This window comes from Oxyura jamaicensis, chromosome 2 (assembly GCF_011077185.1).
Source record: "Oxyura jamaicensis isolate SHBP4307 breed ruddy duck chromosome 2, BPBGC_Ojam_1.0, whole genome shotgun sequence".
Classification (NCBI taxonomy): Eukaryota; Metazoa; Chordata; class Aves; order Anseriformes; family Anatidae; genus Oxyura; species Oxyura jamaicensis.
The window spans coordinates 43,453,924-43,481,546 of record NC_048894.1 but is presented as its reverse complement, the minus strand read 5'-3'; the positions used below and the strand labels follow the sequence as shown (position 1 = coordinate 43,481,546).

The following is a 27,623-nucleotide window of genomic DNA, read 5'->3' as shown; positions in this document are numbered from 1 at the left end:
ATCCTGGGATTTAAATGATCCAGCCTGGAGGATTTCGCCCTCCTGTATTTTCGCTGGAGAGAAAGCCCCCTTGCCCTCTACTTTTGTCAGTGTGGCTATAAATTGAACAGCGTATTTTAGTGGTATTTTTTCCAAATGCTTCTTTCTCAAAATGTAGCCTGAAGGATTTCTGGTAATAGACAAATACCATCTTGAGGAGGTATTTCATCTAAACAGTTTGGAACGGTAAAGGTTTTGGTTTTATTCCTTTTATTTTGTAACCTGTCAAGATCTTTTTAAAAATTCTTTTTTATTACGAAGTCAAGCTTCAGCTGCATCATGACATCTGCACCTATAATGCTGTATTGCAGCTTTGAAGATTTTTTTGTGGTCTGTATTATGCTGTGGTTTCCAATGAAAGGGCTGTGGCCATGGGTAGGCGGGAGGCAGAAGAAAGGAATGGGGAGTACCCGAGCATTTCTTGGACTCTGGGGAAGTTAAATGAGAGAAGCTTATTATCAAAAAAATGCAAATGATGCATGCTGGAAAAAATTTCAGGGTCCACAAACACAAATGTTGGCAGCCATAGCCGTAAAGCATGCCAGACCGGGCTTCTCGCAATTCCAGTCCTCTCCAGGCACTGCAGCAGAACTTGCTTTGCCCAGCCCGCAAGTCCTGACCACTCATTGAGTGTGTTTCTTATGACCTATTAGAACAGGACTGGGAAAATAAAACAGCCTTGGCTGTTTTGAAGTTGGCAAGTCCTGAGGTGAGAGTCAGGGCTTCACAAGGAGGTGACAGCATAAGCACATTCTTCTGTAACACGATTCATTTGCAGCCTGATGAGAACAGCATGCAGCAAGTATCCTGCCAGGTATCTGTTGCTAGATATTCTGCATGAAAGCATGTACAATTCTGTGGTGCTATGTTTGGAGAGTGCTTCAGAATGCTCTTTAGCCATCGCTTGGGTTTGTCATAAGTCACTGATGTCGTAATACTGTGAGACATAAGCACGACAATTTTCTTTCCACACCCTACCCTGGCTTAGAGAATGATTAGGGAAGTGTTGTCCAAAATAACCCAAGTCTGTCTATCTTCAGCACAGCCCTCCTTTCAACCAGCTGTCATTCTTCCAAAAGTCTCAACGCAGACGTTATCCTGCAATCCTCATTCCCACTGAGCTGTAGGTAAGGAATGAGTGGTTACTTAACAGTTTTGTGGCCTCTGTACGCAACTAACTGAACGCATGGAGCTGCTACGTTACAGTAACAAGTGCTTTAGCTAAAGCTCTGCTGATTTCTCAAAACAGCTGGGATAAAGTGCCTGTGGAGGTCTAGCAAGGAGGTACAATACAGCATTAGAAACCGCTGTCTAGTTAACGTAAGCCTGGCAGTTTTCTGCCTCACAGGCCTCTTGCCCAGAAAGGCCTGTTTTATGAATGAACAAATGTTGTCCTTGACTTGGTACAGTTTTTTAATTGTAAACTCTTGTTTCTGGCAATTGCGCCTCATTTGAGGGTAACAAGGGCATAATTATTCAGCTCTCATGCATCACAAACTGCTGAGCATGAGGTATTAATGGAGTGCTTTGCTGCCACCATAGCTTAATAGCTACAGCTGCAGCATTGTGCTCCTGTTTGGCTGGGGTTCATGAAGAAGGGGTATGCAGCTCATTAAGTTTTATGTTGAGTGATTTACAGATGTAGAAATAACAGTAGACTGTGCTGGATGGACAAAGCTCTTCTGATTTAGAAGGAGCTATTATGCCAAGAGAGCTGCAATTCACACCCGTGTCGGGGAAGCCACCAGCACTGGTCTGCCTTGTACAACCCCCAGTAATCTTAATTAAAAAAAAAAAAAAAAAAAAAAAAAAAAAGGGGTTGTGCTCTGTAATTGTGTGTGCTGGTAGAGCTGTACTTCAGGGGAAAAAAATCAAACCCTGCCATCACAGCTAGGCTAGCAGATGTAATGAAAGGGAGCTGCAAGCTGATGCTTTTGGCTAGCTATGGGCTTTGAGGTCATGGTATCCCAGACTGGTGATATGCAGCTCCTGGCCTGGCCGCTTCCCACCCACCCAGCTATTGCATGAGTTCTGTTATTAGCTGAGAGACAAGTGCTGGAATTAGGAGGTGTGTGTTCTGCCCCAGCTCCACACAACAAAGCAAAAGGGGGATCCCAGCCCTACCCTGAGATGTTCCACTCCCCCAGAGCTTATGGAGGAAGAGGCACAGATCTCTCACAGGTGAATCAGAGTGGAAAGGTTAACTCCTGCTCTTGAGTTGTGGCTGCTGTGAATCATTCTCTGCCCTCTTTCTTCCTTGAATACACAAGGGCGAGTGGCTGGGTATTAAGGCCAGTCCTATGCAAATATCCTCCAAGAGGCACAGTGCTTTTATTCTCTTTGGGCTGTAAAAATGAGGATGCAGGATGACCTTATTTCCTAGTCTGTCCTCCTATGCCTAAGGGTTAGGTGCCTCTAAGTCTACACCTGTGGGCTGTTTTTTTGTTTTGGGTTTTTCCTCAAGGTTTCTAGGGCCCTGCTGCAACTCCTCCTGTGCCAAGAGGGCTGCTCGTCTGCTGCTGATCTTCTTGCACCAGTGCAAACATTGAAGAACAGAACAAGTTTCAGAGGCACAGAATTTAGAGATGACTGTTAGTGGTTTGGTGATATTCTCCTGTGGCAGATAGGAATGTCCCAGCCCTCTGCTTGGCCTACCACATCATCCACACAGCAGCTCCACTTCAGTCGCTGGGGTATTCTTGTCTATCGGGTAGCCCCTTCATCAGCCACAGAAACGTGCAGGTGTTTCCTTCACCACCAACCCTTACATTGTTCTACACAAGCAAACACACAGAGTATGGGGCACTCACTTCACTCCTTTCCTTCTGCACTCTTCCCTTTTCCCCAGGTGCTTGGCTTGCCACACAGCTGCCAATGGCACACCCTCTGGGGTCACAGGCCAGAGGGGCTCAGAAGGTGAGGTACATGGCAGTGCCTCTACACCAGGACAGGGCTAAAATAATTTTAAGGCCAGCATCAGTAACCTGTGGGCTTTGTAGCAGTGGGCCCTTGCAGCATTACTTCACACTGCTGGCTGACTTTCCTGTTACAGCGAGGAGGGAAGGACTGCAGCTCGTTTGCTAATGTTTTAGGTTGCAGTTCATTAATTTTGAATGGTTGCTTTGTGCAGTGCTGTTACTCTGGGCCTATAAAAAGCTAAAGATCAATATACAAAATCTGTAACACCTAGGGCATCTTGAATTTAACATAGTTCAAACAAGGATCCACAAAATTTTGGTTTCATCTCCACTTTCTTTTCTAGCTGTGCTCTCCTCACTCCCCACCACCCCAAAAGGCAGGGTTGCTCTCGGCCTTGTTATTCCCCCTCCCTCTCATACTGCTGTCCCAGCACAGTTTTTTCACAACACACAACAAGCAGCCAGAGTATCAAGCCTTTGGCTACTCAACAAAGCCCAGCTTTAAAAACAAAGAAGAACAATACCAAAGATTTCGGTATCTGAATTCTGTCTCCATGTAAAATTGAAATCTTGTCTTGGCAGCTCCCTCACCCTTGAGGCAGAAAACTCCTGTGGTGCTGCAGAGGGGTTGGTCCTGGCAGGTGGTGAGATCTTGTGTGATACTTAATAAATTGTAAAGTTACTAACCTAATAAAATCAGCACAGAGAAGAAATGACAACCAAAAAACAGCATAAAGCTATTTCACCAGTTCTTTATGGACTTTTTTTTTTTTGGACTCAAACTCCAGGACAGTGGGAACCCACTGTATGCGGGTCAGTCCCCAGTAATGAACAACGGCACGTACTTACCATGTGAGAAAGCAGCATGCTGGCCCAGGGGACACGGGGAACAGACTCTAGAGTAGCCAGCTGTGGATAATTAGTGACCTCTAGAAGGCACAGCCATAGGAAGGAGCAGCCAACAGCTCTTATTGCTTTTCCTGTTTTCCAGCTGCTGTGCTGGAAAAAAAAGTAACCGTAATTCTCCAGGAGAGGACAAAAAGCACCAGTGCGACTTTCTGACCTGCTTCCATCCAGCACAAACAAGCCGTGATGGGACCAGGGACCAAAACCAGGAGCTGCCTGATCCCAGCAGGAGGGAACGCCCTTCGTGAGGTGCAGCTCCCTGCACCTGCAGAGGAGCAGAAGACAAGCCAAGGGCACAGAACCTGCAGCTGTGCTCCAGTCTGAAAACTGACACAGCCCAAACAGGAGGCTTGCACAGAGCTCCTGCTCAAGAATATCCTAGAGCTCTGGGGTGAGGGCACTCTCCTGCCATGGGTTTCCCTCTCTGCAGGCAAAAAGGACGTGAGCATCCCCCAGACCCCTACTGCGGTACCCAATTCTCCCCACCTCACACAACAAGGAGCAGCACCCAGATTCCAGCCCAGCACTGAGCCCACTCGGGCCCAGAGATACACAACTCCAGCTTTCCTTGGCTCTCAGGTGAAACTTAGTCCAAATGCAGGTGTGTCCCTGTACTTGTGCCCCTAGCACAAGTGCTGGCAGAGGCCCCTGTCCAGCACAGCTTCTCCAGCTCAGCAGCAGCATTTTGCTCTCCACTGGCTCTAAGAATAGTAGAGCCTTGAGCAATTTTAAGTTCAACGGGGACAAACATGTTGCAATTTGATGCTGTTTTCCTCAGCCCCTGGGTCAGGCTTATTGCAGCTTACTTCAGCTTTAGCATAACATGAAAATCATAGACACAGGTATGAAATACATACACAGGGGGCAAGCAAAGAAGAGAGACTTTTCAATCACTCGAGGTAGGCCTGCTGTTTAAGTCCTGACACAGCCACAGACTATTGATATCTGCCAGCAGTTCTATTAGCGCAGAATGTTCTCACATTAGGAGAAAGCTTATGAGGCAAGGAACTAATGTTTGCACCTGCTCTTCCTTGTGCCCTGTTCCTTTTGTCCTAACAAGCTCCTAGTCCTTTTTCCTGGAGTACCACTCACCTCCCCACACTTCATTAAAACCATAAAACTAATGGTGGTGTCCTGCCACCCCCACCCCCAAACCCCACTTAGGGATTTATTCCTAAAGCCTTTTAGAAGCAAAGACACCAATCCTTTGTAATTCACACAGTGCAAAACACAAGCATTTCAGAGCAACAGAAAAAGCATGCAAGCTATCACAACCTGCAGTGCCTTCATCCAGCGCTGTGGTCCTCAAGCTTTTCAGAACCACCCTTCCTCTTTATCTTCTTCTTTAAACTGTAAAAGTTTCACTTCCTCTTCTCACCTTCCCAGTTTCTACCCTCACAAAGGCATTAGTCATTCTCTAGCTTATCTCAAACACCATCTTTTTATTCAGTATGAAATGGTTTTGTGCTACCTCTTCCTCCACAATTTTTATTTTAATTTTCAGTGAAACCGAACCCCATGCTCTACCTGTGGTGGCTCAAAGGATCTACTGCCCTCATCTCAGGACTGAAGAGGATGGACAACTTTTGGGTGGGCTTGTCAGAGACCAGCATATCCACACACAAGAGAAGGGGAACATTTTTTTTCTGGGGCTTCTACAGCTTTTGTCCTCCAGTTGTAAGAGATTCTGATGGTCCCAGACAGAAAAACACTGCTCCAGCAAAGCAATGGAGAAAAAAAAAAAAAAAGGATCAAGACAACAATCTAATTATTAAAGCCATTTTATCATCTAAATAGCAAACATAGTTTATTTTTAGATAAAGAGCTGGAATCCCAGATTTGACAAAGTAACAGACAGATGGAGATTTCAGAACTGGGTTGACACTGAAGGAAAGTTAGAACACTTCTGCTGGCATAGGTACAGTAGTGAGGTGCCAAAGTCCTTGTCAGACAGAGCTGTCATTCAAAGACCTGCTGGTAGAGCTGGTGATACCACCAAAAGCTGTGCTTTTCCTGGTGGATATGTTTCACAAGGATTTGGGAGAAGTGAGGAAGCTATGCCAGCAGAAATGTCAGTTTTCCAGCCTCAAAGCATGCTGCATTCAGAGCATCTGGTGGGTCTGTGAACCCAGCACTGCCGTAATAGCAAAAACTACAAGCATACCTTAGGCCTGATGATAGGCACAAAACCAGAAGCCAACTTGTACATTCGTCCCTTGATCCAGTATAAACAAGTGCACTTAGAGCAAAATGTATTCTTTGGGCTATCACACGGCATCATCCAGAAGTTCTTTGGTTGTTGGACTGCAAGAAATTCCCCCTAACGGTTTCCCCCAGGCCATGGAAGCAAGTGACAGAGTGACGTGGGAGGCTGTAGTGTCAGCAGAGGGGACACGATCCCAGCAGAACATGGAAACAGCCCTTTCTTCACTGCAAGCTCAGTCTCCAGCCCCAGATGCTTCTTTCCAGTGCCAGCACTGCTCTGCGGGCCCAGATGCACTCACACCGTGCACAGCTGAAGACTTCCTTCCACAGGATTGCCAAGGCAGGTGAAATCTCGTAGAAGGTGCCTAATATCTCTCTGAGTACTGCTCTCAAGAGATGAATGTGCCACCAGCAGAAATGGAGCACTTCTCTTTCATTTGGGGGAATAGGAGAGATTGTATCCTTAAATAGCTACCGTGTCAATCCAAGCTGAAGTCAGGGTACTGTTTTCCAAAACCTGTGGCTAAGTCAGTCTTGGCAGGAGAGCTGGTGATCAAACACCTTTGTTGCAAAATAAAAAAGAGACACCCTCCCAATCATATATGTATATCACTACCTTCTGCAGGTATTTTCACTCAAAGTGAATGGTTCTATTTGAATAATCTTCCACGTTAATGTCAAAGCAATTTATCTTGGAGTGAATACAGGCATCTTCATCCATATATAGTAGACTTCTGTGCTTTCAAATTGTTTCCTGCCCTGTGTTGTTAGGAATAAGTCACTTACAAAAAGGAACAGCAATAGCAATCACAGAAACTGTGCACCATGAGAAGGGGGGTTTCTGCCTTTCCAAGTTATCTGCTAGATTATTTTCATTTAATTTCTCGAATTCTTAGAATTTTAGCAGTTGGCCTATTTCCCTTTTAAAGAATAAAAAACGAAACCAAAAAAAAACAACCAAAGATATGTTCGGATGAGAGAATAAATTAAGGTGGCAACAAATGGCAATGTATGATAACCTGTAAAGGGGCACAAAAAGCATTTTCTAAAAGCAGATCATTGAATTACTTAGTAGTATTTATGCAGAATTTCAGACAAATAGAAAAATGCATAGCAGGCCAGAAAACACTTAATTCCTCCAGATCGGACCTGGTAAACGATTAATCCTTTTTTTTTTTTTTTTTTTTTTTTTTTTTTTGCAGAAACCTGCTGCACTGTCATGTAGTTGTCCTGATGTAAGAGACCAACTTAAACGTGTGAGTTCTACTTCACAGCTAGATGTGAAAGGGAAGAGCACCAAGGAGGAGGAGCTTACACTTCCCTTTTTTCTGCAAAGAGTTTCCAGCTCATCAGAGATGGACTGCAAAAGGGTAGAGGTGCCAAGAAGGTAGCAGCATTGTCTCAGCCTCACAGTTACATAAAGCTTCACAACAATGTCAGGTTGGACAAAACTCTGTCCAGGCTCTGGGCAGAACCCCTGAAAATATCGATCCCAGCAGAGGAAGGGAAAAACCACATGTAAGAGGGAGAAAGAGGCACTAGACAGATTGTGATAGATTGCTCTATTCACAATGAGCTTTCCATAAACACCATTAGACTCCAAAGAGAATACTTTCCTTTCTAGGAAATTCAACAGAAATTTCCCATACAGCAAGTCTTATGAATGTCCATTCCACCAACAACTATTTGTGAAAAAGAAAGAAAAAGACCTCGCAAATCGTTAAATGCTTATTCTTGGGTAGGTATTTCCCTGCATTTGGCAGAGGAAAGTTTTTAAGAATAATTTTTGATTATTAATAAACTTAAAATTCATGAAGAAAAGAATGAATGTCATCATGTTCTGTTGGGGCTAGAAGAGAGTATTTGCAGTAATTTATACAAATTGCAGTTTGTATTTTTTGACGCTGGCTGAGCTGCTGTTAGAAAAATCCATGGTTCTGGTAGGAAGAGGTAACAAAGACTTGGGTCAGCTTATCCAGGCACAGATCAGTTTGCAACAGTTCCTTTGTTAAACAAACCATCCTTGGAAGTTAAGAATCAGGTAGGAATTTGCAGGATTTCCCTTCTGTAAACAGATGGAGGAAATTAGAAACAATTCTTCCATCCCTCTGAAAGGAGAATCAAGCAACTCTCCAAATTAGTCTTTTTTTAAGTACTTATTGCAAATGACGGGCAATGACTGCAGCCCAGCTTGAGAGACACAAGTAGTCTTTCTCTGTAAAGCTCAGAAAAAGTTGGTTCTCCATTATAAACTTCTGGGGGGAAAGCAAACTTTTTTGGGTGGGGGAAGAGAAAAACAACAACTTTGGTTCACGACATTGTTTTGCATAGACATTCAAGTAGATCTTCGAAGGCTACTGGCATTCCAGGCTTCTAATGAACTACCCAGGCTTTCTTCTCCATGGTGGATGCTCCTCTTTGGTATGCTATTTCATAAGGCTGACATCTTGCAGAGATGAAGGAGTCATACAGCTGCATCTTTGAAAAGGAAGCCACAGTCACTTTCACTGCCACAAACAAATGAATCTACTTGATTAAAGAGCACACAGGAAGCCTTCGTTTTGTAGAGGGTGGGAGAGGAAGAAGAGACAACACTGATACATTTGCTACTTACTAGAAGCAAATAATTTTGCTCTACTGCTTAGTTGTTAAAAACTGTCAGTAGCTGTGATACACATGTTAACTGAAAGTATGGAATCATTGCTTTGTGAGTAATTTTGAGTAACAAGCAACAGGCTGTTAATAAAACCTCCCAGGTAGACGCTGCCACAGGAAAATATAAATATTCATTTTGGGAAGCATTCTGGCAGGCACCAAGCATGATACTTACTTGTTGACTGGGTAATGCAAGAAACCTTGTAGGATGACCATATGCTTAAAACACAAAGGATCGTAGCTAGGAATCCAAAAGTCTGGGCGAAAAACAAACAAACAAACCACAAATATTTACCACTAGATGACACATTCCATGAATGTACGGACTCTCTCGTATATTCAACTACACATTTTATGATGTTAACAGACCAAAAAGGAGTTATGTTTTCCTCCATTCTGCCAATATGCTTAATGACAATAATAAAATAAATCCATAGTATAAGAGCAGCTTATGCTTTGACAAAACAAAGACTGGAAGATAGACTAGAAATCATATACATGGGAGAGAAAAAGCTGGACAGCAACAGTGTCTCACCTGCCAGACATCTCATTAGGATTCTGCAACAAAGAAAAGACTTTTTCTAACACCTCCAATTCCTATTCTTTTGGCAAACCCCATTCAAACAAGCCTTTCTCTGCCATCTGCCAAATAAGTCAGGCAAGTCTTCTAGTCCATTTTCATCTACAAAACATCATCAGAACCGAGTTTCTGAAAGCAAGTCTTTATTCAGGTTGCATTTTAAGCCCTGTTGCTGTGAAAATACTGTTGCCCACAGTCAAAAGTCATGCTTCTAAGAGCCCCCTAGCCAACATAGACAACAGAGACAGAGTGCATCTTCCACTTAGGAAGGCCTGGGACTACAGTCAGTTTTAGCTCAGGAGAAATTATTTGAACAGGGGCAGGAGGAGGCAAATGCAGAAGACTAGGGCGAAGTGCTTCCAGTTGCTCCAACAGCCATTTGTGAAACCTGCATTGTCTTAATTCTTCTACACATTTGTCCCCATGTGTTAACGCAGGAACCTTTGGTTTCAACTCACTGACACGACAAATACCCACTTTAGTGGTGAGTCTGGAGTCTCACAACAAAACCTTTTTGTCGGCATTACATTCCAGAACATTCACTGAAATGAGCTAGAAGGCAGTATACCAACTGAGACGCAAGCAAGGCAAGTCAATAAGAAAACAGTGACAAGCAAGAGATTTCTAGTGCCCTGGTTAATATATATTGCAATGAAAAAGCGTCTAGACTAATAAACACAGCCTTACCGCTCCAGCAACAAGTCCAGTCACATTGTAACTCTTCGATGCTGCTACAATCGATGCAATGAGAAGCAGAATGGTACCAATTAAATAATGAAGAAACTCCTGTAAAGACAAGCATAGGCTGCTTCAGAAGGGAAACTTAACAGGAGAGTATTTCTACATGCACCAGAATCAAAACAAGTTGGCAGAGGTTACTCGAGGCCAGAGGGAAAAAAACAACAGTCAAAAGGAAAAAAAAAAAAAAAAAAAAGTTTTAAAAAGAGAGAAAAAGAGAGAGATAAAAACAACTTGTGAATTGTCAGACAGTGTACCATACCTGACTTTCTGTTCAAAAGGGAGAGGCAATCTGCAGGTCTACAAGTGTCACTGGAATAAGATCTACTTACTGGTAAGGATTCGATCCTTTCAGTTCACTATGGTACACTATTGAGGGTGAAACATTTATCTTTATTGCATCAAATTACTCAATGAGACAGTTCTGGAGGAAGGAAGATGTTTTGGGGTCACACTTCTCTAGTCTACATACAGGACATGGCAATGAATGGCAGAGGAAATGCAAATGCTTCTACTTCTAATCAGAAAGTAAGCTCGTTCACTAACAACTTCCATCACCTAGACTAGAAACAGGAGGGAACCCACAAAAAGCACAACCATACAGACATTCATAAGCAATATCAGGTTCCAGAAAATCAGTCTAAGTCTGTAAGGGTGGCTGCAGCTTAGTAATGCAGTAAGAAATACACCAGGAAGCAGTTTTTTGTTTGTTTGTTTGTTTGTTTGTTTTTTTCCTGAGAGAGCACTGAGGCACTGTATTTAAGATTTTCTCTAGAGTGTCAAGTATCACTCCAGGAGTTAATTTTGCCTCACTGTAAACTGGAGTCATCTGTGGACTTGGACTTTCAATCCTCACAAAGTTTATAGCAAGCAATATGGGTATCTGCAACATACAGGGGTTGTTCCATTTGGGGTGGGTAGGAGGCATTTCTGCTTACTCTATTTGCACTATGTTACCAGCGTGAGCCAAGCAAATGCCATGTGTAAGGGCAAGGGGAGGCTCCTCCTCAAACACAAGGAGAGATTAGAGAGTCCCAAAAGGAAAATTTACAAGGAAATCCCAGAAGAGAAATAGTCTGTCATAACATACCACAGTTTCCTTCCACTCAGGTGTTTAAATAGCTGAGGACGATCCTGCTATAAAGCAGGTTCTCAGTCTACAACTCACTTTCCTCTTTTGTAACCTTGTTTCAGGTGATCAACATCTCAACCTTTGCTTTTACTAGAAGCAAGTATTTCTGTTAGGAGGCTCCTCTGGCTAGTTCACAATGCAGCAGGCAAATCAGGCATGCCATTGCCTCCTCAGAGAGGCCCAGTAAAACAGTGTTCGCTGGCCACTACTATCAAAGAGCCCAACAGATGGGGCCAAGGTGTAAATGAATTGTCAAAGGCAAATTACATGGAGAACCATGTAGAACCCCTGGCAGGACTGGCAGAGAGCCCCTCTGGAGAAATGCTTTCCAGCTTTAAAAGGTGTCAGTGCAGAGCAACCTCTTGAACCACTTCGACTTCACCGATTGCAAGTCAGACCCCTGCAATGAAGAGATCCTGCCAGGAAACTCAGCCAAACACTAATCCTAGTTTCCCAAAGTCTCTTACAGGCCTTCCTATTCTGTTCGAAAGCTACTTAAATATTTGACTGAAAAGGAAAGTGGCTGTAAAATAGCAGCAATGTATAAACATCCCATCCTATTGAAGCTGAGCAGCCACAGTCTGCAGTGCCTTAAACTCTCTAGTGACTCTGGCACATTTTGGAATGAACAAACGCAACAAAACCAAAAAGCAAAAGATCAAAATGGCATGGTTCTATTACAGCAGTGCACACATCAAGTGTTGCTTTGCAAAACTGTCACTTAGCAGCTTCTTTCGTTTGTATTTATCTTTGAATTTGTATTACCTCTCGATAAAGACAGAAGTGCTTTCTGGAGACAGATAATGGAGGCACACGTTTTTAAGAAGCGTTGCAAGTCTAGCCACATTCTTCAGTTAAAAAGATTTTTTTTTTCTCTCTGGTTAGAAGTGGCCGGATGGATAAACTGTTATCTTAGATCTGTAAATTACTTATGTAGTTTCTATTAAAAGCCATCCGACCACTTACTGAATTTCGAAATGTGCTCTACGTCTCTCTGGTTGGCATTTTCCATCCCACTAGTTCTTTTTCTGTGGAACTAACATGTCACTATGCATCTGAGAGACATTTGTAAGAGGTTATTAAAACCTGTGATCCCACACCAGGACGCAGGACTCTTCTGTTAGCTGACCTGATCAAAGCTGCTGAGGAAGTTCAGGTCTCTCATTTTCTGTGCTGCTTGTTAGTTCTCTGCTAGGACAGGAGAGATGGATGTGCAAGGGAAACAAGGGAATGAGGCAGAAACTTCCTGCAGGATATCCTAGGAATGGCCAGGCTATGGCAGTCAGGCTGAGGCTCCCATTCTTTGCTATTGTTTAAAGTTACCTCCAACCACACCAAAAAGAGTCAAATTTGACCTAAATAGCACACACAGACTTTATTTTGGGACAGGATGTAGCACATCAATTCTAATGCAATGATTTGGTACTCTAACAGCCACGTATCTACTATGAATGACCTAAGTTAGGGTCCATCTGCTGAGACTTCTTTTCAGATGTGTCAGAATCACACTACTGCCTTCCCTGGATTAAATCTGGATTTCTATCTGTGTAAAGGAGAGCAGGAGCCAATCCAGGTCAGCTAAAAGACTTAGAATTACAGTGTCTGCTGAACTGCATACTAACACCAAAAGCAGCTAAGGGACTTGTCCATGAAAGAGAGCCTATCGACGTGTGACAGCACAAGGAAACAGACTACATAATTTAGACATCAACCCACAAGAGAAGCAAGGAATGCAGACTGCCTAACAGACTTACCGCAAATGGCCAGCTAACGCAAGTGAGCATCCTGTACACTCTGAAAATGTGGATGATGTAGAAGAACAAAACCATAACCAAGTCGCACATGGTGACAATCTGAAAGTAGCTGTATGCACTGTAATTCGTCCACCGAGAATTATTTACACTGATGAATCCAACCAGCAGCGAGATCTGAAAGACAAAAAGCACATTAAGGGTTTTTAGAGTGGTGCTCAGAGGGCCGTGAAGATTATTTTAAACACACCAAAATGTCATTTAGAAACAGAAGATAAACATCCAAAGTCAACTGGATGGTCCCAACAAAATGGAGGTCAAAGTAACAAGCACAAATATAATGTTTTAAAATTTGCAGTTAAATCCCCTAAATCCATTAAGAGTGGGAAGAGAGCCAACTGCTAGAAGGAAGGCAACAGTCTCAGTCTGAAGAATCCAACCTGAAGAAGTCTCTGTGTACAAAACAAGAGGCCTCAAATAGAGAAGAGGCACTGAAAGCCAGGAGTTGCATCAGCAGCTGAAGGACCTGAAGGACCGCATGGACTTTTAGAAGGGTGTGGATTGCTCAATGCAGTCAAAATCACCGAATGCTGTAAAAATGAATGTGCCCGTGAACACATATCTTTACTTCTATTTAGTGAGATTTCTCACACAGAATCGTAGGGCTGGGCTCCAACTGAACTAACAATTTCAGCCTGCCTTTTCTACCACCTACGCAGGAGGAGTATTAGCAGACTGCAAGGTCATACCACGAGAAATAACACAAACCTTTGGAGGAACTGATTAATTCACCCCATACCCAACACAGTCATTGAAAAGCTTTGATATGCTAACAGGGTTATATAAAACCACAACATGTTACTGTACAACTTCTGTCAGCTGTAGGCTTGCAAAGGACAAGAGATGTCTTTATTTTTTCAACCTAAAGGTACTTGTTTATTTTACTGATCTTGCTGGTTACACCAACCTGGATAGACTGGGTGATAAAAATAAATCTACCCAGGTATAAAAATATTTATACCCAAATATTTTATTATTACAGACTTTGGCAATGAGTGTTTTCAGCCGTTGTAATTTTCAGTTCATCCAGGCTCAGCCAGGAGCAGAAATGATTCACACTTGAAGAGTTTCTCCAAGACATGAAAAAACTTTCTGAGGAAGCCTGCTCTTCCATACTGCACCATACTTTCATGTCCAGTAATCTTTCAAACTCCCAACCAACTGCATCCATTATCAGAGCAATTTAACTAAATTAAAAGGAAAAAACCAAACATCCAGCACTCAAACGACATAGTTTAGATTCTTCCTGTTGTATCTTTGAGTTTCGCCTGCTCAGTCTGAAGTGGACAGGCTAAACACACACACCCTCAAGTGCAACCAAAAGCTCTGCGCACACGTAAGAACTTCATAAGAAACTGTCATCTTGGCCAAAGTCCATCCAAACAGCCACACCAATGCTGTGACAACAATCTACCTTAAAAAGCTGGCTCCAAAGAGAAAAGACAGCGCTCCGGGATCCTCTCCCACAGAAGTGGCTAAGCTATTGTCAGATCTGATCCAGCTCCTTGGTTTTTACCGTAGAGGTCCAAGTAATTGATAGTAGCATTGTAGGTGATGCTCAGCCCAAGCCAGTGACAGACCCCTGTGCTGAAAGCAAGCCAACGCCTCCTCCCACTATTGAAATAGTTATGGGGTAGGGAAGGATTTGAGGTGCAGAGCTGGATCATGCCCAGTGCTTCTCAAGAATGGAGGCTACACGTGCCTTTGAAAATGGTACTTCTTGGTTCCTTTCTTCCCAGGTATGTTCCTCTTCCCAAGCATGTAACCCTGCCTGTTAGTGCTCCTGTCTGCACCATGCATGTTCTCTGCCTCTCAGTCCAGGTCTCACAGCTTGGCCACTGGCTACTCCTAAATGCACAGTCTTGTATTTTGTGCATGGTGGAGATTTCTGAGATGCTCTGTTTCTTAGAAGACACCAAAGCTATGCTCTCCACAATTCAGTGTTTAAAGATTTTCAGCCAAGTTCTTCAAATCTGAAATCATTTTAATGAAGTTTTGCCCAATTTATTCTCATGAGCAGCCTTTGTCTTCTCCTTACCACGCTGACTCCAGTCCCTGCCACGTACTGGCTCCTGTACCCATCTCAGCTGGGCCACCTCAGTGCAGTAAGCCAGCAGAAAGGGGAGACACTGGAAAAGCCGACTGCTTTCCTCTAACTCAGCTGTTCCCTGGAGCTGGGAGAGCAAGGGAGCGTGAAGGAAAAGCTGGAACTCCCAAGGGAAAGGATGGGAAGGACCGAGCAGACAGGACGGCAGCAGAGACTGAGCAGGCTGGCTCAGGAGGCTGCAGACCGTCCGTCCTGGATCCTTGAATCTTAAACCTAGCTCAGCAAAGAGACATCTGGCTGAGCTGCTTTATAACCTGACCAATCAGGAGATCAGCAAGGCATTTACCCGGACATCCAGGAGAACACTTGAAGCAACACGAGACACAGTGCTAATATTTTCATGGGAAAATGAAAATTGTATTTAGCAAAATGGACAGTAAGACTCAACGGGAAGTCACAGCAAGCGCTGAACCTTGCTCTTGGTTCAGCTGGGCCGAGGATGCTTCTCTGAACACCAAAGGCTAAAAGGGGTCTCCCTGATTCAGGTGCTCTCACAACAACCAGTTATCAGTTTCAATTACACTGTAAAAATCAAGAAGAAAGCTATTCAGAGAAATGTTAGATCTGCCTAATAGCTCATTTTATGCTTGAACCATTGCCTTTACTAACTTTTATACTGTGCACAAAGGATAAGAAGGACTGAGGCCTTGAAGTACAACCACCATCCAAATAACAAGCACCGGAAAACCTTACTTTAACAGATCTGGTTCTTTCAACTTCATAAGGTGAAGCATAAAAGCATTTTTTTTTCTTCCTTTAGACAGAAGGTATAAAAATCTCAGAACAAGCAGAAAGATGAATGTGAGCCATCTAACAACAAGATCAGAAAATTCACCTGAGGTGTTATATTCCTCCGAAGCAAGAAGATCCAAGGTACCAAACAGCCTGTGAAGAATCTGTTCAGCTCCCAAGAACAGGGTACAAGCTTGGATTCAAGCAACCGTGCTTTCCACTCCAAGTGCACTTCCCAACTGAAGCAAGTCTAAAAACAATTGGCAAAGATTCCCCCTTTGCTGCTTCCAGGTGTGCCTCAGCATCCCCCACAGGTAGGAAGAAATCACCGAGAGGCAAGAGCTATTTCTTTCAAATACTTCCTTTTTTGTCCACATGTTCTAGAGGGGGTTCTCTGCTCAGAGGCACATAATGCTACTTCACAGGACAGGTGCAAACGGGACGAGATCATCAACTTTACATAAAGCTATACCACACTCACCACACTATATTGCCTATACAGGTACATTCAGAGTTTAAAACCCAAGCATTAAAAAGGATGGCAGCAAATGCAGCAAATACAGCCACAGAATAGTATCTTTCCTTTAAAAGTGACAAATATCAAAGTTCCGTCACCAGATAGCAGAGATTATGATGATATACCAGCAATCTATGATGATATATCAGGCAATGACTACATCATTTTTTTCGTGGAACTCCTGTTTCCAGAAAACTTGGAATTGAGCAATAAAAAGATGAATATGCAACTGTCTGAGATACAGTTAAACATACATCAGAATTCAGCTTGTGGCACAGACATAAATATACAGAGAGAGGGACAGAGAGAAAAATGAATGGCAAAGTAATAAAATGATCAAGTGTTACGAATGTTCTTTATATATCTGTGCTCAGGGCAACAGGTTAATACATCTTGAAAATAAAAAATAGAGGCACAAAAAATTTAGGGCACTGCCAATTCCATTTCAGTATAGTATTTCACAGACTGTGAAAGCTGCAGGCTTTGACCCACAGCCAGCAAGCCAGTCAGACCAGAAGTACAGGTCAAATGATGGCAAGTCTCGCTAGAAAATTTCAGTGTGTTCCACAAAATGGAACCAGGCTTCAGACCTGCACTACACAAGGGGTGAGGGACACGCTGCAGGACACTAGGATTTAAATGCTTTCTGGCTTCTGAAAAGCAACACAAAGAGCATATGCATCAATCAGCTCCAAGGGGGGATTCTGGGGTTTAAATTAAGTTCTGTATTTACTGTTCCACAAAAGTTGATTAGCTTAAACTAGCCCACTTCCTGACTTTCCATTGGACCAGATATTTGAAGTTAAGTCATGATGAACATTTAGGAACACTGGGATATTTCAGCAGCTCTCTCTCAGTGAAGCCAACATGAGCTGGAGGCAGTCACCAACTGCCAGGACGCACTCAGCACCTTACCAGAGAGAACAGACACTATAACAGAGAGATAGTAAGAGCCCACATTCTCTTCTCTATTTTGAGCTGGAGACAAGTCAGTCATCTCCTCTGCAAGGTGCCTGTGGAAAATGCTGGCACTTGAATTGTACTGACAAAAGTTCCCAAGCCTAAACACCACTCTGATTTGAACCAACTTACACACATTGAGGAGAACCCCTGACCCTCCTCTTCTCCAGGCTGAGCAGTCCCAGCATTCTCAGCCTCTCCTCATGTGAAGGATGCTCCAGTCCTTTAATCACCTTTGTGTCCCTGTGCTGGACTCTTGCAGTAGCTCCACGTCTCTCTTGCAGTGGGGAGCCCAGAATTGGGCACAGTGCTCCAGGTGTGGCCTCACCAGTGCTCAGCAGAGGGGAAGGATCACCTCCCTCCACACACTCTCCCCTTGTCTGCTAAGTCGGTCACCTCACTGTAAAAGGCAGTAAGGTCAGTGAAACATGACTTCCCATTGCTAAATCCATGATGACTGCTCCCAGTCACCGTCGTGTCCTGCATGTGTTTGGAAATGCTTTCCAGAATTTTCTTCATCACCTTCACAAGGACTGAGGTGAGGCTGACCAGCCTGTAGTTCCCTGGATCTTCCTTCTTGCCTTTTGAGATGGCATCGATCTGTTCAGAATGGCACACCTTCCACCTGCATCCCTCAGGCAGGAGAGGAGAGAGAGGGACTGGACAAGAGTCATAAATTCTCTATCCCCATGCTATAAAATGCTACTTGAAGTGTTTCCCAGCAATGCTGCTATTCTTTAAAAATGTGCTCTGTTTTTCTCCCAGATTCTTCTTGTCCCTGTCAAAGAATGGAATAATGAGCACCTGAAGTCCATCAGCCATTCATTACAGTCAGTAAAAAACAAGGAAGATGTGTACCAGGACTTCACGGAAGTCATTCTTCCACCACTTGAAAATTCAACAGAAAGGAAAGGAGAGGAGTCATGTCTTTGTATTAGGAAGAGATTACAGATAGGAAGAAGATCCAGCTTACAGTTTTTCCTAGGGCAAATGTACACTGGAGAAAAGGTCGTGGGCATTAGGCCCAGACCCCGCTGTACTCCTGATTTCAGACGGTTTGAATACCACCTAACTCCCTGCACTTGCTCTTCACTGGCTGTAGTCCTGCAGATGCAATTAATTTACAGAAAAAGCTCATCCCCAGACAGCCTAGCTTCACAGCAGTGGGCTGAGCAGGACGCTGGGACCGAGCACTCCAGCAGCACAGCGCCCAGCATCTCTGCTGGCTGGATCCTCCTGTGGGGATCCGCGGCTCCCAGGGGCACTGCTGCCAGTCCTGCCCACGGTGAGGTGGTACACCATGAAACTGCCCAAGAGCAGGGGGCATCTCCGGATTAACGGGCTGAACTCTCCTGCACAAATACAAACAAAGATGCTGGAATGTATCAGCAATGACAGAAGAACCTAGACCAACCCTGCAAACTCAAAGCAACTTACTAGAGAATCACCCGCTCCAAGGAAAGGGCAGGAAGAAACGAAGAGATTACAGATACTACTTTCCTCCCCAGAGCCCTGAGGGGACCATAACGTAAGAAAGGCAGAGCCCTCCACACGCCTCCCTATACGCTGGCTGGCATCTCTGAGCATTTTCTGATCAGGTGGTAGAAGACCGTAGTTCATCTGACCACAGAACAATTTTATAACCCAAGAATAAATCTGGGCGAGCACTTTTATATGGTCCTTTTCTACTGTCCTGCTTTAATGGACGTAATAAATAAAGCTCTGATTTTATTACCAATACTTAATTCTTTTGTAACATTTGGAGAGAGCTAAATTTTCTTCAGACCAGCTACCTGCACAAATATAAATCCACCTTGATCTCCACTATTGACAACAACAGGCTATAAAGGAAAGCCTAATGTTCTAAGCATTAAAGGCATTTCCACACATAAACACTGACAGAAGATGGGAGGAACTGAATATCAGTCGCTCTTGAGTTCTGACCTCAGTTCTGTAACCTTCTTGTCATCTGAAAGTGAATAAATTATGTAATTCTCTGTTTCCGCTCCCCATCCACCAAACGAGGGCTAAGAGAACAGAACAGTTCAGTCGGAAGGGACCCCCAAAGATCATCAGGCCCAACTGCCTGGCCACGTCGGGGCTAACCAGAAGCTGAAGCATGTCACTGAGGGCAGTGTCCAAATGCCTCTTGAACCACCTCACCAAGAAGCCTGTCCAAGTGTTTGACCACCCCCACGGTAAAGAAATTCTTCCTAACATCCCGACTGAATGTACCCTGGTGCAACTTTGTGTCGTCCCTTCACATCCGAATAAAGACTTGTGCTCAAGCTTTTCACCTGCAGAACACTTCAGACAAGTAAAACAAGGCAAAAATGTTGAACGTCGCTAATAAACAGTCAGGAAGTTTATTGACTCTCCATCAAGATGACTGTTTTTTTTTTAGTGCGAATGAGAATAGATGCCAACCAAATAGATGCCAACCAAAACCTAAATGGAACAACAAAGCAAAAAGCAAACAAACAAAAAATCCCACCAACAGACCACTGATGTAGCAGACAAATGTGAATGTAAAAATCTGTGGGAATAACCCTGAAGTAATGAAGCAGAGTGTCACCGAACAAGTAAAAGAGTAGGAAAAGGCTGGTCTTTTGGAGGTTGCCTTTGAGTTGACTTGTTGCCATTACAATACACAAGATAGATAAGAATAAGAATCCCGGGTTACTGTAAAATGGTACTTGGTGCCCATCTCCTAACTACCACGTATTTACTTACAGTAGACTGGTATTGTGTGTTGCAAAAAACCCGAACATCCAGAAGACATCCCAAATAAACTCCTGTTTTCTGACTGGAAACATAACCTGTAAAGACAAGGCCGCTACTCATCCCTAGACCATTGCTGACTGTTCTTTCCCCCACATTATCACCAGCCTGTACCCAGGTGCGCTTTCACAATCCCGTTAATGACTGTGAGTAAGGGTTACCATTTCCTCTGTGCCTGCACAGCACCCAGTACGGGGGTGTACTGGGGCTGGCTGGAAGGAGTTAACTTCCTCCACAGCAGCCCCCCTGGTGCTGAGCTTTGCGTTTGTGGTTACAGGAGTGTTGACAGCTCACCAGCCTTTCGGCAGTTGCTGAACGGAGCTAGCAGAGCAGCAAGGCTTTCTCTCTTCCCATCCCTCACCCCACAGCAAGTAGGCTGGGGGTGGGCAAGAGCCCATCGGGGCAGGCGGATCCAAGTGGCCAGAGGGATGCTCTGAGCACACGAGGCTGTGCTCAGCAGTGGGCTGGAGGAGGAAGCAGGGAGTTCATGGTTACTGCTTCTCTTACCAAGCAAGTCAGGAGTGCTGGGAGCCTGCTTTCCAGGAAGTGCCTGGGTGTCCAACGATGGGAAGCAGTGAACGAATCCCTCTTTTTGCTTTGCTTGCATGCACAGCACTTGCTTTCCTTATGAAACTGTCATTACCTTGATCCATGAGGCTTCTTGCCTTCCTTCTATTTTCTCCCCACTCTGCAGGAGAGGGGAGTGTGAGAGCCAGGGTGGGTGCCAGAGCCAACCCGCTGCAGGTGGCTCTCCCTGCCTGGCACTTCCAGCTGCCGCAGCAGTACCAGGGGGAGTTTTAAAAACCTTCACTGCAGAAGGGACCGGAGCATGGTCCTTGCTAATCCCAAGGGTGTATCCCGAACCGATAGGCTGAAACTGCTGTCTTACTGTGTGACCTTTAGCTGTGAAAAATAGTTGTTTCATTTTTATATATAGAAAGTAAGATGTGAAGTGCCAACTAAACTGCAGGGAAGAAAGATAAGGTAGACAGGAAGCAAAACTGCCTCCAGGTACCCAGTTCTAAAGAAACACTATAATTCCTATCTCATAGCTTTAGCATAATACCGTGACACACACATTATCAGGCACAATCTATGCAGCACTGCATTCTCTTTATTTAGTTATTTTGCCATGCAATCTACAAAGACATTCTTGCTTTTCTTAGAGTATTTCTTTTCTTTCTTGACTGTACTCCCCTCTGCTCTACTCTCCCATAAGAAGGCATGCTGTGTCTTTTTGTCCCACATGCTCCTTTCCTTTATTCTGCTCATTATTCCCCTTTCTTCTTCTCTCCCTCCAACATACTCCACACTTCCTCTCTTCTCTATCTCTCATTCTTTCCCATCCTAATTTCCCTATTCACGTGAGAACAAACAACAATTCCCACTTTTACCGTATCCTAGCTGCCTTCCCCACTGCCTTGCATCAGGACACGCACTGCAATTGCATAACAAAATATTTCCAGCAGAGAGGTTTGGTCTGAAGCATTTAAGCCAAAACTGTCAAAAAAAAAAAAAAAAGTCAAGAACTGCACAAACTATGACAGGGTTGAACGGAATCAGGGAACTGACACAGCAACAGAATGATTCTGTCTGTCCGTCTGTGTATCCTTCCCTGCGTGAGTTATTTTTCCAGCTGCTATCTGTTCTATAATTAGTGCAGCAACACAGCAGCGGTGCCCATGTAAGAACAACGGTGACAGAGGGAGCAAGCAGCTGGGAGAGGAGGACACAAGGATGCTCTTTCTGGGTGGCAGTGCCATCCAAAGCACACACAAAAATACAAGCCTCTAGCCAAAGCACCATTTAAAAAGCAGGTGTAGAGGCAAACAAGGCAGCATCTCAGAGCACTATTAGGGGACAAGCATCACGGGACAGGGCTCACAGAATCACAGAATCACAGAATAGTCTAGGTTGAAAGAGACCTCCAAGATCACCGAGTCCAACCTCCAACCTAACGCTAACAAGTCCTCCACTAAACCATATCCCTAAGCTCTACATCTAAACGTCTTTTAAAGACCTCCAGGGATGGTGACTCAACCACTTCCCTGGGCAGCCCACTCCAATGCCTAACAACCCTTTCGGTAAAGAAGTTCTTCCTAATATCCAACCTAAACCTCCCCTGGTGCAACTTTAGCCCATTCCCCCTCGTCCTGTCACCAGGCACGTGGGAGAATAGACCAACCCCCACCTCGCTACAGCCTCCTTTCAGGTACCTGTAGAGTGCAATAAGGTCACCCCTGAGCCTCCTCTTCTCCAGGCTAAACAGTCCCAGCTCCCTCAGCCGCTCCTCGTAAGACTTGTTCTCCAGACCCCTCACCAGCTTCATAGCCCTTCTCTGGACTTGCTCGAGCACCTCCATGTCCCTCTTGTAGCGAGGGGCCCAAAACTGAACGCAGTACTCGAGGTGCGGCCTCACCAGAGCCGAGTACAGGGGGACAGTCACTTCCCTGGACCTGGTGGCCACGCTGTTTCTAATGCAAGCCAGGATGCTGCTGGCCTTCTTGGCTGCCTGAGCACACTGCTGGCTCATATTCAGCCGACTGTCAACCAATACTCCCAGGTCCTTCTCTGACAGGCAGCTGTCCAACCACACATCTCCCAGCCTGTAGCGCTGTTTGGGGTTGTTGTGCCCCAGGTGCAGGACCTGGCACTTGGCCTTGTTGAACTTCATACCGTTGGCCTCGGCCCATCGGTCCAGACTATCCAGATCCTCCTGCAGAGCCTTCCTACCCTCGAGCAGATCGACACACGCACCTAACTTGGTATCGTCTGCAAACTTGCTGAGGGTGCACTCGATCCCCTCGTCCAGATCATTGATGAAGATGTTAAAGAGGACTGGTCCCAGTACCGAGCCCTGGGGTACTCCACTAGTGACCGGCCTCCAACTGGATTTGACTCCATTCACCACAACTCTCTGGGCCCGGCCATCCAGCCAGCTCTTCACCCAACGAAGCGTGCGCCAGTCCAAGCCATGAGCAGCCAGTTTCCTGAGGAGAATGCTGTGGGGAACGGTGTCAAATGCCTTACTGAAGTCAAGGTAGACCACGTCCACAGCCTTTCCCTCATCCACTAAGCGTGTCACCTTGTCATAGAAGGAGATCAGGTTCGTCAAGCAGGACCTGCCCTTCATAAACCCATGCTGACTGGGCCTGATCGCCTGCTTGCCCTGCAACTGCCGCATGATGACACCCAAGATAATCTGCTCCATGAGCTTCCCTGGCACTGATGTTAAACTAACAGGCCTATAGTTGCCCGGGTCTACCCTCTGGCCCTTCTTGTAGATGGGCGTCATGTTTGCTAGCCACCAGTCAAGTGGGACCTCCCCCGATAGCCAGGACTGCCGATAAATGATGGAAAGCGGCTTGGCCAGCTCCTCCGCCAGTTCTCTCAGTACCCTCGGGTGGATCCCATCCGGCCCCATCGACTTGCGTACATCCAAATGCTGTAGCAGGTCGCCAACCATTTCCTCGTGGATTGTGGGGGCCACATTCTGCTCCCCATCCCCTTCCACCAGCTCAGGGTACTGGGTGTCCAGAGAACAACTGGTTTTGCTGTTAAAGACTGAGGCAAAGAAGGCGTTAAGCACCTCAGCTTCTTCCTCATCTCTGATTACTGAGTTTCCCCCCACATCCAGTAAAGGGTGGAGATTCTCCTTAGTCCTCCTTTTTGTATTGATGTATTTATAAAAACATTTTTTGTTATCCTTAACAGCAGTGGCCAGATTGAGCTCCATATGAGCTTTGGCCTTTCTGATTTTGTCCCTGCACCGCCTCACAGCTCAGCGTGGTACGAAGCCTGTACAAATACTGCAGGCAGCAGCTCCAGTTTACCAGTCTCCAGCTTGCAGTTGGCAGCATCTGAAACATGGGAAAGCATTTTTCCTTTCCATCCTTCTTAGACAATTTAACCCTCTAGAAGACAGAAACAGCAGTTTTTTCTTGGATGCTGTAAACAAAATTGAAAGGAGAGCTTCGCCAATGTACTTGATGGAGCACTGATGAACCACTGTACTGCTTAAACCCTCCCTCCTCCTGAATCTAAAAACAGGAGGACCCTGATTATTATCCATGAAACTGACAAAAAACAGCTGATTTCCACTCTCTTGACATTTACCCAAATTCTAGTGTGAGCAAATGTACAAAAGCTGTCTGTCTACAGATCTGGAGCAAGGGACAGCAGTGACTCACTTAAAGTTTTATTACAGCATTTAAAAAAACAAACAAACAAAAAAAAAACACACAACATAATAAGAGCTAAATGCTTATTTTATTTGAATGAAAAAAAAAGTCAAAAGTTTCCAGCTTGTGACACCAGCCAAGATACTAAGTGGAATTTTCCATTCTAAGCGTGCCAATCAGGATAACCATGCCCTGTTTAGGTGTCTCACACAGAGGAGAAATGTCACTGACTGCAGCTGTACTATCACCGTGCATTTCCAAAAGTTACACCTCAAGGCGGTGAAGCAACACCTATATTATTAATTACATATTTCTGGACAGAATCAAACACTTTTTTTGAGCAGCTTCCCAGAACAGAAAGATGAGAGGAGCTCGGGCCAAGGTTACAAGCATAATTCATGCAAGACTGGTTCAACTAATCCAAGCAACAAAGCTGGCTGATGCTGCAATCGAGATTTTCTTTTTTCCAGAGTGGTGCTGGAAATATGGCTGTAACAGCCGAACCCCCACCAAAAAGAGAAAAAGGAGATAAAGAACCCAGCCCACTTAAAACTTCACTAATGATGGATGAAATCAGCGACCTTCAAGTTCTGTGAAGCAGTCAGTCTTTGGTTGCACAGTAATCTCTCAGCCCCTGTGTCTAGGCAGATTTCCTTCTTGTCTGGCTGGTTTGCAAAAATAAGGAGGCTGCCTGACCTCTGATAAGCGACTTCTCTTGTGCACTGCCATTCACGGGCTATTTATTGAAGATAAAAATGGTGGGAGGGTGAGAAGAAGGCAAAATAATCTTATTCAGACGCTCTAAGACTCAGATAAAGGACAGCCCTAAGTACAAGCAAGTGGCATTCTTTATCTGTTAAAAAGAAGTTATTTATCTGTTCAGGAAGGGGCCTCGGTGGTAGAAAAGGACGTGGGGTAATCACAGAACCAGCGTGTGAATGACGTTATTAACGAGCCCTTGTTGCAGGATGTTAGCCACGACTACCAAAAAGGCGAAGCTTTGTAACGACCAGCTGCAGTTAGGTGATGCCTGCGCGTGTCCCAGTGTGAGCAAGGCATCAATCCCACCTCTGTCAGCCCTGCCAGCTCCCTGCCGCAACCCCCCGAGCTGCCTGCTCCGCCAGCACACGGCACTGGAAGACACCACACAGCACTGCACATTGTGAGCTGAGAGCAGAGAACTTCATCGTTACATGGCAAAGAACATGCTAGGTTCTCGTCAGGCACTGGATTAATTAAAGAAGCAATGCAAGTTTGTTAACAAGAACCTCCTGATTTTATTTCGCTTCTCTCTAAGCCAATGTTAACAGATTTAGGCTCTGCTTTGTTTCAGAAATCAACTTAAATGTAAAACATTTCAACTGTAAAATCGTTATCGGCAAGCTTTTCCCTTCTGCACAGAAGGCATACACACACATTGCTGCAGCACTGTGAGCTCTAAGTCATAACAGAGTAACATTGCAGAAGTGCCACATACAGGTCACAAACAAGTCCCAAAACACATAAAACTTCTTTTGCATATGAGTATTGGTGGCACAGCTAACTTTCATCATCTCCGCATGGCATGTGACCAGACTTTTACATACAGCAAATGCTCTTGTAGGATTAACTCTGGGAAACATAGCTGCTTTCCCTCTAGCTCTCAAAGAGGTGCTTCTGCCTTTCTAGACACCTACAAAGCCTGAAGGTCCTCTTCTGGATGAAGCCAAAAGACCACTGTACTTTGTGAGCGCGCAGCTTGCCCAACAAGAAGCTGGAGTAACAAGTTACTCCTCTGTGTGGGTAACAGCCCCTGTGTAACAACCACCCATGCAGAGGTCTCTCAGCTGCCATCGCTGCAGCCACAGACGTGCTCATGGAGATACAAAGACACCTCAGGGGTGTCAGCATTGCTGGAGAGCTTTGTCCTTTGAGTTCCCTGGGTCTGGAGAGGGAACCCTCCTCAGGGGCAGGAGATGGCCCACCTGCCATACTGCCTCTTGGTCTGCTGGGAAGAAATGCTCCTCGGAGGAGCAAGGTTCCTCTGAAACCACTCACCTGAGCCATCCGCAGTATATGCTGAGCTGTTTGCCCCCTGGATGGCCAATGAAGTCCCACACTGTAAGACACGATATAGAAAGAGCTTCATCCTTACTTGTGAGCTACAGGGCTCTCGCACATAAAGGTCATGGCTGTCTAAAAGTGGCTCTAGCAGCGATGCGTGGAAGCACCACCTACAGAGCAGGAGCCCACGCGGGGTGCCCAGCCAAGCCTGGCTCAGACAGGCTGGCTGCTCGAAGCCCGAGGTACGCAGTGTGAACAAACCCCACAAACTCCACACGACAAACTGCAAAGCCTCCCCCTTGACCCGGATACCCAGCGCATATCTAGCAGCACGCACCTACTCTAAGCCCAAACGGGAAGGTATAACACAAAGCCAGTACCTCATGGCAACAAACTCGCTGTGAATCTATAAAAACAGATGCACAAAAATAAAAGCTTACGCAATCTCATTTTCCTGAAAGTTGTGACCGAGACAAAGAGCACCCTGCAAACCGCCCAGGAAAGCCTCATTGCCCGTGCCTCCCAACCCTCAGCAAGCAAGCTGTTCGTCCCCTGCCCTTGCCGATGCTGCTGACAACATAACCCGTTCTCGTTGTCTGAGGCATTTATTGCTTGGCTGATTCACATCTTCTGCAGTTAACACCTGTGATCTCTTTTCCCTGCCCCAGAGGATGCCACGCTGACATCTGGCAATCGCACAGACAGCGGTTAAAGAGTGTGTAGCTGTCAGCTCAGCAAAGGCTTTGTTAGCCGTCGCAATGGAGCCGTAAGCTACGGGCTCTTCAGTTAAGAGGAGGGCTGTTTAGCTCTCTGAAGTCCACATTGTTAGATGTGTGGGCACATCATAATTTTTTAATCAGGAAAAAAAAAAACACAGGTGAAAGTTCCCGAAAATGCTAACAGCGGGACAATTTCCATGTCAGTGGGTATTAATCACAACTTGGCTGAGGGGCTAGCAGAGAAGAACAGCCTTCTCTAAGCACACACACCTGGCAAGGCACCAGAGAAATGAAGGGTGATGAATGAGGGGGAAAAATGAAAATAGACGAGATGCCCCAGTGGCACCACCGGGGTGTGTGGGGATTGTGTTTTTCCCTTGTAGATTAGAGACTTCTTCAAGTGGCCTTCCCAGTTCCAGGGCGAGTGTGATTACAGACTTGCAGGAAAGTATGCCGAGTCTTTCTGTAGTTCTGCAGTTGCTCCTGGTCATCTCAGGTTAACAACACATTTTTCTCCCAGCTGTGAATGCTTGTTTCTTGATGTTCCTCAGAAACAGCATTGGAAAAAAAAAAAAAAAAAAAAAAAAAAAAAAAAAAAC

The 27,623-nt window shown here is 45.0% G+C and overlaps 1 protein-coding gene and 2 long non-coding RNA genes across 4 annotated transcripts in view; 1 reads left to right on the top strand and 2 right to left on the bottom strand.

Moving 5' to 3' along the window:
* Nucleotides 1-15,607, top strand: part of LOC118161382 — a 33,493-nt gene extending 17,886 nt beyond the window's left edge. Inside the window, exon 4 of the long non-coding RNA XR_004747980.1 lies at nucleotides 15,596-15,607. This is a non-coding gene — a long non-coding RNA (uncharacterized LOC118161382). The remainder of the gene's footprint in view (nucleotides 1-15,595) is intronic.
* On the bottom strand, nucleotides 284-4,112 carry LOC118161383. 2 transcript variants are annotated; one of them, XR_004747982.1, is made up of 3 exons: nucleotides 3,807-4,112; nucleotides 3,068-3,185; nucleotides 284-467 (listed from the first exon to the last, which is right to left on the bottom strand). It is a non-coding gene; the product is annotated as an uncharacterized LOC118161383 (long non-coding RNA). The 2 variants fall into 2 exon arrangements; XR_004747981.1 differs by lacking the exon at nucleotides 284-467 and adding an exon at nucleotides 2,023-2,384.
* The window catches only part of CMTM7 (CKLF like MARVEL transmembrane domain containing 7), a 27,515-nt gene continuing 6,852 nt past the window's right edge, over nucleotides 6,961-27,623 (bottom strand). The window contains exons 2-5 of the mRNA XM_035316681.1: nucleotides 12,928-13,101; nucleotides 9,991-10,089; nucleotides 8,899-8,980; nucleotides 6,961-8,546 (exon numbers count right to left, since the gene is read on the bottom strand). Of these exons, the coding sequence (XP_035172572.1) occupies nucleotides 8,533-8,546; nucleotides 8,899-8,980; nucleotides 9,991-10,089; nucleotides 12,928-13,101 (369 nt within the window). The 3' untranslated portion in view covers nucleotides 6,961-8,532. The remainder of the gene's footprint in view (nucleotides 8,547-8,898; nucleotides 8,981-9,990; nucleotides 10,090-12,927; nucleotides 13,102-27,623) is intronic.